This window comes from Anneissia japonica, unplaced genomic scaffold, assembly GCF_011630105.1.
Source record: "Anneissia japonica isolate Jap-2015-1 unplaced genomic scaffold, ASM1163010v1 scaffold287856_len476331_cov182, whole genome shotgun sequence".
In the NCBI taxonomy this organism is placed as follows: Eukaryota; Metazoa; Echinodermata; class Crinoidea; order Comatulida; family Comatulidae; genus Anneissia; species Anneissia japonica.
Window position 1 is genome coordinate 361,824 of NW_022719207.1, and position 15,573 is coordinate 377,396.

The following is a 15,573-nucleotide window of genomic DNA, read 5'->3' on the forward strand; positions in this document are numbered from 1 at the left end:
CATTGACTATTCAACTTTCTATTTTAAAATTTAAAATTTTTTTCAAAATCCTATTATTAATTTTCAAATTTTATATATTCATATGCTTAACTTACTATTTAATTTTTTCTATATTTACCAAACCTTGCCTGATTTTATCATAATCGTTATCTGTTAATATTCCCTTCTGCACAATAGTTCCCCTGGCTTTTGGACACCATTGGAAATAAGCCTGGCATCCAAACACTATAGACTAATAATTGGTCATCAAGGCATTCAAATAATTATTTCTCACTTTGTATTTTTTTATGTATTTTCTCATCATTTTAATGTAATACTGAATGAAAACTAAATCAAATTATAAGCACTATGTTTGTTTACAACGGAGAGAATAGGCTTGAAGTTGTTGGCACAGAGCCAAAAGTGGGTGGGACATAAATGACAACACATCGTTAATATTGCATTGAATTCCATAAAGATATGAAAACAACAACTTATAACAAAATATTTTCCAAAATAGATATTATAATCTTGTCAATCATTTAAAATGCTTATTTATTTTCATTCATGGAACACAGGTGGGGTTTTTTTCGGTGAATAAATAATGATTAAAACAACAGAAGACAATGCAACAAAAGAAAATGTTCCCATTATTACTGATGCATCCACCACTAATTAAATTACAAGACCGCAAAAAGTCTTAGCCACAGACCAAGATTTAAGCTCTGCTTTTAAACATGTCCCTGATGAGTGTACGTTTATTTTCTAGTAATATAAACACAACTTGGAGACCCATTTGTGGAAGTCTGGTACAAACTCCAAGATTAGATAATCCAGTATGGCCCAAGCACACCACCATATGTGCAGGTTTCTTTTGCATGCAAACGACTATAAAATTTTATGACAGTCTCTGCATTGCGCCAAGTCCCTAGTGTGTAGGACGAGCTGCATGATGGATGGCCTAGTCAATTTAGGACACACTTTGAATATTAAATGTCTTCAAAGTAATGATAACCAACCGAGCACTCGCGACATAAATCTTTAATGTTGGCAGTTAACTGTAAAACATAATCTTCAATCTTCAAATATCAGGTAAAAAGTGGAAGGAAAAAAACACCTCAAGAAATAATCAAATCTTGGACTTCATTTTGTTTCATAAGAATGTACTTGGAAACTACTCTTGTGTCAAGGTTCACATTTTTTTTTCTAAATTCGGTAAAATTTATGGCTGCTTGGTACAATAAACAGAATTACATTAAAATTCAAGAATAGCTTTTGCAGATGCATTTTTGTTATTATTTAAAGCTGTACAAACATTGTAAATATCCATAATTGAAAATTCAAGTTTGATATTAAAGATTTCTGATTATTGAAGCAATTTGGAGTAAGCCTGTGTATACTTCACCTGAACACAATTTCCTCTTCCCTCATGGAAAAATAAATAAAAAAAAAAAAAACGTTATTCATTGAAAAAAAAAAAAAAAAAAAAAAAAAAAACAAAAAAAAAAAAAACAATTGTTCGAATATAGTTGACTGAAGATCACAATTATCAGGCATCATTATCAACCTTCAATTTTGCCAACTCACCAATATTACCAACTTCTGTATCATCATTAATTCTACCTTATCAATTTCACCATAACAATCGTATAATTTTTAAAAAATGATATGAAATAATGCATATAAACAACATGTCAAAAATATATTTACTTCTAATTAACACTGGGACCATGGTCTGTAGATCAGATTAAAACTGCTTCAAAACAAAGAAAAAGTACTCAGAATCAGTAGTACACCACTTTAGGGAATTATTTGAACAAAGAGGACACCAGGGCTAAAAAAAAAAAAACCTTGTCATGGCACATCTAACAAATTGATATGCCAATTTCCAGTGCTAATGTTTACATCATCCTCGACTTGGACCGCAGCGGCTATGAATCAAGAGGGCACAGTTGCTGGCACCTGTTTGCATCCGATAGCTAAGTGGAAATTCCATCCTAAAAACTTATAAATAAAGCAGAGATGAGTGCTTCTTGCATCATCAAGCAACCGTTTCTAAGATGAGCATTTAAAGATAGACCGACTACAGTACGATAATCAAAACCACTAAAATGCTTCATTAAAACTGGGATTAAAACATTAAACTGAGTATTCAAAAGGAGAGAGAAAGTTTGAATCCTTTAATTCACTGCCAGCCCATTGGGTCTACACAAAGAATATTGGAACAGTATTATTTATGGGTTTGCTACTTGGCAAATAAATACCGTATGGTCTGGTTTTAATTTTCCTGCCAAAGAGGTTACCTTACATATTCACCGCTGTTTGTTTGTCTGTTTGTCAGTTAACAGGATTATCCAAAAAACTATATGAATATATCACTAAGAAATCTAATCAAGTATATACATATATTGGTCCAAGGAAGAGGTAGTTACAATTTCAGGTGAAAGGTCAAGGGTCAAGCTCATAGTCATGGAAATTTTGTTTTATTAATTTCCATTAATAAGGATTATGTAAAAAAAAACTAATCATAAAATTAAGTGGAAAAATACAAATTGGTGTAAGGAGGCATATAAATTTCAGGATTAAAAGGTCTACGGTCAATGTGACAGAAATGTATTTTTCTCCTTATTTAGTTTCCAGAGACAAAACATACTAAGATTCACTATATGAGTTAACTACTCTAGTTTTAAATTGAAAGATATAATTACATATATATATATATCCCTTTCACTTACTGAAGCACGTAAAATTAATTTTTTTGTGGCTGAAAAAAACAATGTGGCTTTAAATTCTGCCTGCGCCAACTCTGACATGACCGCTGAACTCCTGAACTTCCTGTTTTTCGGTGACCTGCGCAATCCTCGAGTTGAGATGGTGACAGCATAAGGCACAAAATTTCATATTTTTAAATATTTTTTTTTGACACCAACTGGATTTTTGAAAGATACTAGGTGCGGTTTTCGCACGAGCTTGAACGGGTGCTAGTTAATGATTTATGGATTTTACATCGCGAGGTAAGTTAGGCTTATCACGCTAGGCTCCGCAGTGCGGAGAAGGTGACTGAAGCGGCTTGTAGGCCTAGGGGAATTGGCCTTGGGATGAAATTTTCCATTACTAGTATTTTTTTTCTTCCAATGTTCTTGATCAATAAATTCAAATTTAGTTTTATTTTGTAATGGAATAATTTGTGCTGATGTGGAGATGAATTTTTTTATTCTGGCTGTTGACTAGGTATTTTTAATTTATTTTTCAAAATTATTCATAAACATTAATTATAAAAAAATAATTGAAATAATTAATTTTTTTTTTAAATAATTTCACAAAACTATAAATAGTAGCATATTAAGGGAAAAAAATATTATCTTTCATTTGCTATCAAACATTATTTCATTACTCTTATAGAAAAAATGATATTTAATTATATTTCTGTCACTAAAAAAAAATGAAAATTTGTTTATAAAACTTGTAGGTGAAGGGATATACGTATAAACCTACAATGTAATAATAATTCAAATATTAAAGGTTAGATTAACAACCACAAATCTTTATGTACAGTTTGTATTTTTATAATAATCCTATTAGATCTTTAAGTAAGGAAAATAAGACACAGAATATATATTGTCAGAACATAGGTTCTCATAATGTCTGAATGGGGCCAAAGTGAATGAGTGGACGCCAGACTCTTTTCCTTACCACAAATTTGAGGTATGAAATAATTTTTCATGCAACACATACATTACACTGTCAGATTATGATTTCATGTTCTGTTTGTCGACTAGACTGAGAACGTGTTCAAATATTATTACATGATGAAGTACGGTGGAAGATAAATCGCACAGCGGGAAATTGCATAGGGAAATCCCCGTTGTTATGTTTAGATATGTCACATGTTATCGTCAAAGCTTTTTCACGGTAAAGGTATTGGCAAGCTGGATTGAATCACTCGCAGGCCACATTTCGCAAACATGCTGCTACTTGGAATCCTGTTTTACGTTTTATTATTATTGATTGAACATACAATATAAAGAGTTACAATATTTTACTGTACAGTGTAACGAACGATAGTCACGGTACTCATCTAAATATAAAATGAGTAAATTTAAAGTGTTTAGATTGGAGCTTTCGGCAAAACCACGTTGCCTTAATCAGTTACCATAAACAAATTTAATATTAAACACATATGTCTGGCTAGTATACTGGACTACCTTTAGAACATAATAGTTTAATTATGAGTTTATGTTGAAGGAATATATTGAATGTTACATCATTTTTTGTAAATCTTTGTAATGACCAAGTTTGACAAAGGTTCAAGCATGGATCAAGTTACCAAAGTGGAGTGTGGAAAAATTCCCTGTGCAAAATATAGGGAACTGCAATAGAAGAAAAAGATAATTCTATGGGTATAATTATTTTTTGTACATTAAAGTTATAATGCCAGCATTAAAGTTATTTTGTCAGCAAAAAAAAAAATTAAGAAAAACCACAAATATTAAAATTAAATGCAAATTTCTATTTTTAAAGAACAACAAAGTTATTAAATTTTAATATCATAGGACAAAAAAAATAGGTTTACTATGATAATTCTTAAATTTGCTGGCAGAATTGCAGATTATATCTAAAACTATACAAAAGTATAATTGTTTTCTGCGGTCTGTTGGCATTGGAGTATAAGAATGAAATTAAACACACCTCTGTTAATTGGCAAGAAAATTTTCTTTTTTAAGATTAAAGTATTAGATTTTAGTAGGAGTACAAGTCTACATAATAATAATTATGCCTATTATAAAATATATTTTTATTAAAACACAATAAATTATTGTCCATGATTGTGTAATGTTCATTAATTATATCACATGCAGATATTAATATCTGGTAAATTGGTTTAATTTTCATCGATTGACTTTTAAATTATACACAAAGAAAAATTAATCAATAGAGATTATTGTGGGAATAAGAGCAATGAAAGTTAAGAAATTTCCAAATACAGGTAATTAGATAAACAGATAATAAATAATATAATATTAAGGAATATTTGGTATTACAATCAGCTTTCTAATGCATCAATAATGATTAATGAGTGCTGAGGTAGTAATGGTGGTTAAGATGATTGCCTTCCTTTCAAAGCTCCATTCCTGGGAAAATCTCACAAAAATTTTTTTTTTTTTTATAGAAAAAATGCATATGCATTACCCTAATTATTATAAACTATGGAAAAATATTGGAATAAATTATAGTTTTACTCAAAAGGATAAAAAAATGAGAAATAGAGACTGTTTCTTATAGTAGATTACCATTTTTTCGACAACTTCTTTGTTACTAGGCAAATTCAAAGGCTGTAGATCGCATTCGCTGGAATGCTCATGCATTTGTGTATACTTTTATACAGTCAATAAAGTGCGCCCTCTCTAATGAGATTAGTTTTTGTACTTCGAATGTCACACACTACAGTCGATCAAGTAGGCCTGAGATATGTTTGTTTGTCAAAATCTCAGTCAAAATCAATTTTTTAATAAATTTGAAATTCCAATGAAATACTTGATTTCACAAGTGTCAATACCAGTAACGTTAAAAATATCATGTCAGCCGTTTTTATGTCTGATAACAAAAGAACCTAAATCGAGGTAAGGCCAAGCCTACCCTAGCAGTGTTGATAGGTTAATGTTACCAGTGATTACTACCTTTCTTCGCAGACCTATCGCAAAATCAAACATAAAAAATGTATCCGCTTTTATATTTTTGTGTGGAACACAAAAAAAAAATCACATTTCAGTCTTATTTTACATTTTTGTCATGTTTAGAATGTCTAAATTCAATTGAACTAGCAACTTCGTATTATATTTATAAATCTTTATAATGTATACAACAATCAGATATTCCTAACAAACAGCTTTAAGATAAGTTCCTGAAACACCTGGATTAGGCAGGGCTTGAAATTAACTTTTTTTTTCTTGGTAGCACTGCCAAACTTTTCTGGCACCCCCCAAAAAAATTTGGTAGCACAAGTAATTTTTTTAGTAGCACATATTTCCCCATCCTTTTCGCATCCCCCAAGATAATAAGTGGGCAATTCCACGGTAACGGAATTACAAATCACAACATTTTTTGACTTATTTTGACAAACCCAGAAAATTAGGGCATGCGTTGGATAGTAACTGTTATAGATGTAAGTAACACATACATCTACCAATATCAAACAGTGGTACAATATCTTGGAAAAAAAAAAACTAACAATATTTTGAAATTTTTGACCAATTCTATTTCGGTAACAGAATTACACAGAAATTTTCAATTTTAATTTTGATCACGGAACATAAGATTCCATCTGAATATTATAACCAATTAACATTAGTGACTGGTATCACAGTCTGGACATAAGGTGTGGCTAAATTGTTCATGAAAGTTTGCTGCTCAAATATTTATGGTTTATTTGTATTTGATTGGTTTTGTTTGGTAACAGAATTACGTGACACGGTAACGGAATTACATGTCCGATTACTGATTAGAATAAAATATTTAACCTTTGAAAAAAGAATTGGAAATAATCTTTAGTGTACTTGTAGAAGTGCATCATGTGATTTTAAGCTACTTTAACCAAGTACAGTAGGCTTAGGCAGTATTGGCTGTTGCAAGTTTTATTTTGGTAACAGAATTACATAGAAATGATCAATTTCAATTTTTTTCAAGTAACACAAAGTTCTGTCTGAATATTATAACCAACTAACATCAATGACTGGTATCATAGTCTGGACATAAGATGTGGCTAAATTGTTAAGAAAGTTCGCTGCTCATATATCTATGGTTAACTGTATTTGTATGGTTTTGTTTGGAAACGGAATTACACGACACAATAATGGAGTTACATGTCCGATAGAACATGGAGGTGGAATAAAATATCAAACTATCCAAAAACAATTTATTGATAGTATTTAGTGTACTGTAATTTATAAAACTAAATTGTATGATTCTAAGCTAATTTAACTACACTACAGTAGGCATAAATATTAGCTGTTGCACCCGCACTTACTGTACTCACAATAATCGGAAAAGACTATTCTAGAATGCCTATCCATCTATGGTTCAAATAGCTCGGTACTATGCAAGATCTATTTACAATCTATGAATGTTGTCAATTGGCCAAACAAATTAACAAAATTCAATTATTCTAACAAACTTTAGGATAAACTTGTCATTGTGACTTTCAATAACCTGACCAACAAATTTGTTGGCATTCTTCTGGCAAAAATACTTAACAACCACCTACTTCAGGTCGGATATATAGACAATTTATTATCACTTTTGACTGTAGGCCTAACATTACTTGTACCATCATGAGCTTGATTACTTTCTTCAACTTCATCACAATCACTAGCATCATCACTGACATCTGCATCATCACAATCATCAACATTATCACTAAATTCAGCTTATCACTATCTTCACGGTTACTAGGGCCGTTGCTAAGGTCATTTGCTGCCACCTTGTCATTTTAATAGGCTCCACTGGACATAAGTATCAATCTGAATCAATGTTATGGAGGAATATGGGCAGTATATTTAGTAATAGTGAATTAAGTTCTATTAACCGTATTCCTATGACCGAATGTAATTCCGTTACCATGTAATTCCGTTACCAGGTTTTCTACAAAACTATCGAAGATCAAAGAAAACTGTTGAGCAATAATGGTAAAGGTGTATGACTAGTAAGAGAATATAAAGTAACTTGAGTTTATGAACATTGGTTTGCTCTCAGAAAAACAATAATCATTTTTTTGGTAACGGAATTATGGTGTGATATTACCCAATATCTGACAACTTGCTGTGAAAATTGTAAGATGCCATGTCCGAGTCTATCTCAACATTTGGGTTCTAGGGACCATTAAGTCAAATATTCAGAATAATTAAAGTCAGGAAGGGTTAAGTTAAGCATAATTGGGGATTATTTTTAAAATTAGCCTTTTTTTTTTTGTTTTTAAATTCTGAATCATATGCTCAAATATACCAGTGGTTTTTGAAGAATATGAATTAATAAGACTAAAATTTCACTTTGAACCAAATTCTACATATGTTTCAGCTCTGAAAATGAAACCCAAGTTTAGATACAAGTGGATTAAATTTTTGGTGGTTTTGGCCTTCCAATGCGGAATTGCCCAAGTGCTGCGCAATATTTTATTCTTTATATTTCCTAACAAACACACACCCGCCCACACCTACACTGTCCCCATGGATTATTATGCAAGAAAGAAGACATGAAAGAAAAAGAGAAGAGATTTTTAAAAATTGAAAAAAAGAACATGAAAAATAATAAATAAGAAATGACAAAATGAAGGAAAGAAAAAAAAAGAAAGAAGTAAAATGGTGGAAAGAAAATGACAATGAAAAAACTAAAAGAAAGGTAAGTATCAAAAATGAAATAAGAAAAAGGATGAAACAATATTAAAAAGAAAATAGATATAAAGGGATAGTAAAAAAAAAGGTGCAAGGTAAAAAATTCAACCTAACTGGAAGGAAAGGGAAAGTATTTCATGGAAAGTTTCAATTATTAGGAATATTTCTAAGAAAATTACAAATTTCTGTTAATTATTAACAGATATACACAATATAAAAAAGAAAAACATGAGCAGTAATAATGTGCTAGCTAAACTGTCTAGTCAATGGACTGCCATATCTTATCTTTGGAGATTTCAAGTCAGCGAGGGTGTAATCAAAATAAAGATAAAATCTATTTTTTTCTGAAATTTCCACTTTTTCGTGGCAGTTGGTGCGCAAATTGGCCAAAAATAATTTTTATTCGAAATCATCAATATTTGCAGCCGGCAGGTTCGCTAAACAAGGTACAGTATAAAGAAAGTCTCGTCTCACTAAAATCAACTCCAAGCCTCATATTATTCTATCGTATTAGTTGCGAGTTACTGTTTCACGGTCATGGAAAAACAATTACAATTTGGTAGTACTGTAGCATGCAATAAAATATGCCAATAAAATCATTAATGTTGCTAAAGTAAAGTAGGCCTACTTTACATCTGGTCGTCTGCTCTAACAGACGAAGGCATCAAAATGCTATACTATATGATTGTATCATATATTACATTATCTGTAATCGTAAATATGAGCTTTTTGTAATTCCTTAGAATTAAGCTAAAGTAAATTTGATATATAAATTCTGCCATCAATCTATTAGACTTTGTAAAATATATATAAAATTTATCAAAAAAAAAAAGATAATTTTTTTAATATTTTAGATACGGTAAGTTTCAATTTCCTACAACACAAATAATGGAATTTTTTCTAAAAATTATAGATATATTGGTATATTTTATCCCACACTACCGAGCCGATTGGAAAATCGAATCTGGCATTCAGCGATTCGCAAACACAGTCCAGTTCTGATGGGGATGCCTCTTTAGGGTCTATGTAAAGAGAAATGATATTTATTTATGCATTTGTTGGCCAATTGATGAGAAAAATGTTTTCAAACTTTAATTTTCAATTGAATTCTAGTTTTTTTATTTCAGAAGTTCACATACTGAATTATATTTTTCAATATTCTATCTCAACACAAATAGCAATACAACAGACTTAGTATTAAACATTTTGAAATAAACTGCATTTATGCTGGTAATCTATATTTTATTTTAAAATGAAAAATCCAAATGCGCATGTAATCAGCTCATTTCTATGAAGTGACTAACTGCAATGCTAACGTGTATTATTCAAATGTTAATTATATGCAAGTTTAAAGTGTATGCATATTAACTGATCCAGGGTGCGATCTCGGCTGACATGCTAAACTACTGAAGTACTCATACGAATGGAATGCTCATTAATGAGGCTTTTTAATATCTTGGCAAATTGCCAACATTTCAAAATGCTTTGACAGCAAATTGCACATTCATAGTATTTAAGTTGTTACAGTTATATAAATATTTCCGAGTATAAACAGGACTTTAAGGTGATCATCATTATGCATAAATTTACATTCTTATATTTATAAATAAAATGCATTTTTTTTTCTAGCTTTTGTTTTTGAAATATGAAAATTAAACTGATTGTTGATGGCAATCTGAAAATGCATTTTTTTTTTCTAGCTTTTGTTTTTGAAATATGAAAATTAAACTGATTGTTGATGGCAATCTGAGCGAACTGATCATCAAAAACGATGCACTGCACCCCTCGTTGTATTGAGTACTAGATGGAATTGAGTTAGTGCAGCGTGTAGCTGGATTAAGCAACTAAAAAAAAAAATTATAGTTTTATTTTAGATTTACTTAAATAAGGTATTTGAAGAAAGTCAACTTACTTCCTGGTTGACTCACCATCGCAAGACACTTCTTCAGTGAGACTGATGTGTTGATAACCCACTTGTCACATGATCAATCAATTTCAATTTTATCGTAATTAAACAATAGTAATAATTTTTTATACTTATATAAGCATTTATGAAGATGATGTTGAATAACATTATTATAATTAATAATTATTACTTTAATTGTAAATAATGCCATAACAAAATGAAATTCATGTTATAAAAATAATCCTATAGTTACCATAGAAATGGTTATATGATTAAAAAAAAAAAAGTGAATGTTAAAATCTAAAAAAACTGAAAAAATAATGCCAGTATGTAACAATGTAAGTTAAATTACTATATTATTATCATTCTAAATTAAAAACATAAGATTAAATCTATAATATAAAAGAATATAAATAATTACATTGGGATTCAATGATTAATATATCTCTATAATATACCAACCTTCTCAGCTTTAAAAAAAAAATTGCTTGAGCTAAAAGATCAAATTATGAAGAAAAAAAAAAAAAAGTCTAATTTAGCTCATAAAATGTTAACATTTATTGTAGAAAAACAGGAAAAATAAATGCTGGTCTTGGAAAACCACATTCATAAAATTCATATACCTCTATTCAAGGTTAACAGCGGTAGCCAATATTAGCATACAATAGCAGAGTCTATCAAATAGTATTAGTTTGGCAGAATGCCAAGTACAGTAAAATCATGAATGAGCAATGTGTAATGTTCAGACTTGGAGATAAGACAGGCTTGAGTTAAGCCAGGCTTGAGTTAAGCCCAGCTTAACTTTGGCAGGCGTTCAGACTAGCAGGATTAGCCAGGCGCGAGAATTTTCATAATAATGGACCGTAGTAACTAGCAAACATGTTTCCAAAACATTGCTCGTGAAAGGTACGCTCACTCACAGCGGTAAGTAATTGAATGCTGATTGGTCATTTTGTTACCTGAAGTCAATGCAAGACCCCCATCCCCCCTCCCCGCAACGATTAAAGCCCGGCTTAAACATAGTGGCACGCCAGGCCTAGTTACTAAGTTACTATAGGAACAAAGCCCAGCTTGAGATAAGCCACCTAGTTCAGGTTTATCCACCTAGTCTGAACTAGGCCTAAATTACTTTAAAATTCGCTTAAATAATTCTATTGCTCATCCAAACGGACTGAAAAAAATGTTTTAGTTTCCAATATGAAATAACAGTTAATCAGAAGTAGGGCTACAATTTTAGTTTTTGCTGTGATGCATATAATTTTTTCCTAAAATAAATCTTGGAATGTTATATAAATAATCAAATAATGGTTGATTCTTCTACATGTATGTTTGTACAAAATTCATGAGTACATTATACATACATACTTATTTTTACTTATTTATTGTAGATAATATTAAATATTATTCGACAGAAATGTATCATTTTCTTTAGAGATATAACTACCAATTACAAGCTAACCCAAAGCAGAGGAACCAGTATAAGGGCCTGTTTATACTTGTAATGATAACGATAAAAAGCTATAAAGCAATTGTTTTTCCATGATTATGATGTCATTTGAACTGACTTGTAAATATATTTTGTTATTGTATACACGATAAAATGTTATCGAAACGTCCTAGTGTAAAAAATTCTCTTATTTCTTTTATTTTCTATATGAACAATTGCTTTTTATCGTTATTGTTATCATTGCAAGTATAAACAGGCCTTTACTGCTGTTTATCAGCACTTTGAAACTTCATTTAGGGTTCCTCGACTCATGACTCCATTCATGATTGTCCTTTCCTTTGAAATATATTTAACAATCTTTTCCTTTAACTTTTTCTTCGGAATGAGTTTGCCTTTCGTATACTTTTATTTTCTAATATTATTGTTTCATTTCCATTTTTTCTTTATAAACAAATATATTTAAGAAGAGAAATAAGAATATATTAAATAAAGAAATCTTGGACAGTGATATATTTTTAATATATAAATTAAAAGGAAAAATGTACTAAAAAACATAATGCTATGAGAAACAATAGACACAATATTTGTAAGCAAAAGCTAAAATGTAAATGTACTGTATATGTTAACAGCTAGAAATGGAACCAGAGCTTTCAGGACAACACTAGTCCCTCCCCAACATCTGACCAAGACGAAAAAAAAAAGACAACCTCCTCCACCATGACTCAAACCCAGGACTTGTTACAGATTTAGCAAATTTTACCTCACCATAACATAATATGGTGAACCAAAGCATAAGTAAAGTAGTAGTCAGAAATTAAAACCCATTCCTACCAGCATATAACATCACTGACTACTCAAAACCAGCACAAAATACATTCTTATACACCCACATACAATATATTTTACTTTTTCCCTAGTACCATATGACTATTAAATACAGTAGTTAACATGATTGATATTTAACCAACATTTACGGAAACTTGTACAATTAATCCTACCTCTTTCAATCTGCATACAACAGATCGACTTGTCAATTGTAAGTTGGTTTGAATATTGAAACATATTTGCCAACAGAAGCTCAAAATCTGGATATTTTTAGAAATATAGAAGTTATAGAAAATTGAATATTTAAGTCATTGGGTTTTAATAGAAAATTAAAATTTTCCTCTATAAAGAACAGGTGCTTAGGCTACTGTTGCACAGACCCTTACTTTTGCTAGTAATGGTAACTTAAAGATTTTTGTAGTAAAAATATAAATAACTGTATAATTTGTTTAATTGAAAATTAGATAATTATTCCATCCATTTAAAAGCAAATAATTTTCAACTGACAGCATATCATATTGATTGTAAAATTCTTAAAATCCTGTTTTGTTTCAGTTAAATTGCGATTTAAGCTAACACTTTTACGATTTGTTCTCTGAAGTCTCACTTTGCATTAATGTATGCATGTCTTCCCACAATGCTGTATTTCATGTGGTGTAGAATCCTCCATTCTTGGAATAGGGATGCCACTTCTATATTTTAGTATAACTGATAAAATAAATTTGATTTATCATACCGTTGTATGCAAAAGAAAAAAAGTGAGAAAATAGGCCTAAAGAAATACATTAGAAAAGGGTGATGCTATCAAATTCAAGTACTCTGTGATAGTCATACAATGCATTTATGATAATTGCCTGATTAATCATGCATGAAGGCGGTCTGTGTTTACAGTTGGCGCTGCTCGTGAAAGCAACGGTCTCGAGTGGGGTAAGATATGATTGCTTTTACAGCATCCCGGCTTCGCCCCACTTTGTAATGGTCTTTTTAACATGCCTCGATTTACTACTTACCTCCATTACCAATTATCCCTACAGATGATTAGATTTCATGTCTGAACGAGGCCTACAATTCTCGCAAGTGGGTTTGCTAGTACATAATTAGCGATAATGAGTAGAGTGTTAAGAATGTGATGAAAAGAAAATCTATAATTATTTAAAAATCTGAAAAATGTTACATCTACTTTGAAGACTTTTTTCTAAAGTGTGTCTCAAACCATAAAAATTTGTCATGCGGGCAAATATGATGAAGTAAGTAACAGTTGTAAGTCTGAATTATTCATTTTAGCACATTTTTGTATAACATTTTAAAAAAGTAAATTTCATTATTATATGCTATATAAATGTCATGCAATTCAGCATTCTGGAATAAAAAAAAAAGAATTGAAAAAGGGCCTAAAAAAATTAATAAAAAATTTCTCAATTGTAAAATAATCTTCATTTTCACAACTTAAATATTCTATTGAAAAATAATTAACTTTAAAATTGATTTTTCCATTTCAAAAAAATCTGAAACAAAAGAACGGCAGAGGGCCGCCTTCCATGTAATATGATTCTCAGTGACTTCAGCTTTGTAGCTGCATGATAATTAATCTCATCGAGGTAAACACTTCATATAAACATAATTTTATAACACACGCCGTGATTGGCTGATCACCATCTAGGGTACAAGCTAATAGATCAATCAACTAAATATTTACTCTATGAACGGTGTAATTATACGCGTACATTGAAAACAGATCAAATGTTAGCTGATTGCAAATTTGCTGAGAAAAGCGATAGTTACCGTGTTCTGGTTCATTTATTAGGTATTGATGAATTGAAGAGAAATATTGATTCCATGATATCGCACAGACTGCAGTAGATACCAACAAACGGTAACAAGATCTCTGTGCTGCATTCACGTCTTAACGAAGTCAGGCCGAGTGATGAGCATTTTGTTGACATTTCACAGGGTATTGCGTGTAGATGGCAAATACACTTGTACTAAATCAAAAGAACCATGCGGGAACCTAAAGAGGTCATGCTAGACATATGTTATGCGTTTTCTGTAACTGATGAGTTGATATTAAAAATACAAAACTCGATAACATCGATACTAAGCTGACACTATATAGCAACTAAACACACATTTGAAATTATTACAGAAAATATTTATTAAATCGAATCGAAATATACCTATGGTATTGGAGGTGGAACAAGTTTTCTCCGATAAGGACTATACACTGTTGGTGTACACAATTACAAGACAAGTAGGGGGTTACCCCAGTATACTGATCCGTAAACTTTGTTGTGTACAGATGAGAGTAGCTTGTACCGATTTACTGGCCAGTTCAGACATGACGAGACCCTAATAGGTGGGAAGAAATTTACCGTATGAGAATGTAGTCCGCGCTTTGAGCGCGCTGATCTTTATTAAATAGCGCTATAGATATAAATTACCATCATGGTCACCACTGGATCAAACACTTGTAGGACACTTTACGATAACAATATTCAATAACAAAAAAAAAAAATAGAGGAGAAACATCAATAAATATTTACTACTCTAAAGGCTAACAAAAGTACAAGCTCACAAACAATAAAACTGGTTTAAAACATCAGAGCGATATAATTTAAGTACATTTTTCATCGCAATAGTTCTATTTTATTGAGCTACCAAAGAGCTCCAAACTATCTGGTTTATCAATTTCAGTATCTATACCGTATGTATCAAAACATTATAACATTGTATTAATTATAATAATGCAAAAAGAGAAATCTTGCAAAAAAAAAACCCAAATGAAAAAATGGAGTAAGAAATAAATGCTCATTAATTGACGATAGTTATCCACCATACTTTCAATGACAGATTGAAAAAATTCTGTTTTCAATAATGTGCTGCTCTCGACACACAAACTAACACAATCAATGTAGTTTGTGTTAGTTTGCGAAAACATATAAATGTGTTCAAGAACGAATGATCTGTTTTTGTTACAGACTTTTTGTTTAGTAAAGAACACTTAAGTCCTTGACAACAAATACGTGAATGAAAAT

The 15,573-nt window shown here is 30.7% G+C and overlaps 1 protein-coding gene across 1 annotated transcript in view; it reads right to left on the bottom strand.

Moving 5' to 3' along the window:
- LOC117110863 overlaps window positions 1–14,878 on the bottom strand; it is a 29,499-nt gene extending 14,621 nt beyond the window's left edge. Inside the window, exons 1-2 of the mRNA XM_033253694.1 lie at window positions 14,802–14,878; window positions 10,276–10,317 (exon numbers count right to left, since the gene is read on the bottom strand). Of these exons, the coding sequence (XP_033109585.1) occupies window positions 10,276–10,317; window positions 14,802–14,878 (119 nt within the window). The remainder of the gene's footprint in view (window positions 1–10,275; window positions 10,318–14,801) is intronic.
- Window positions 14,879–15,573: the final 695 nt, after the last annotated feature.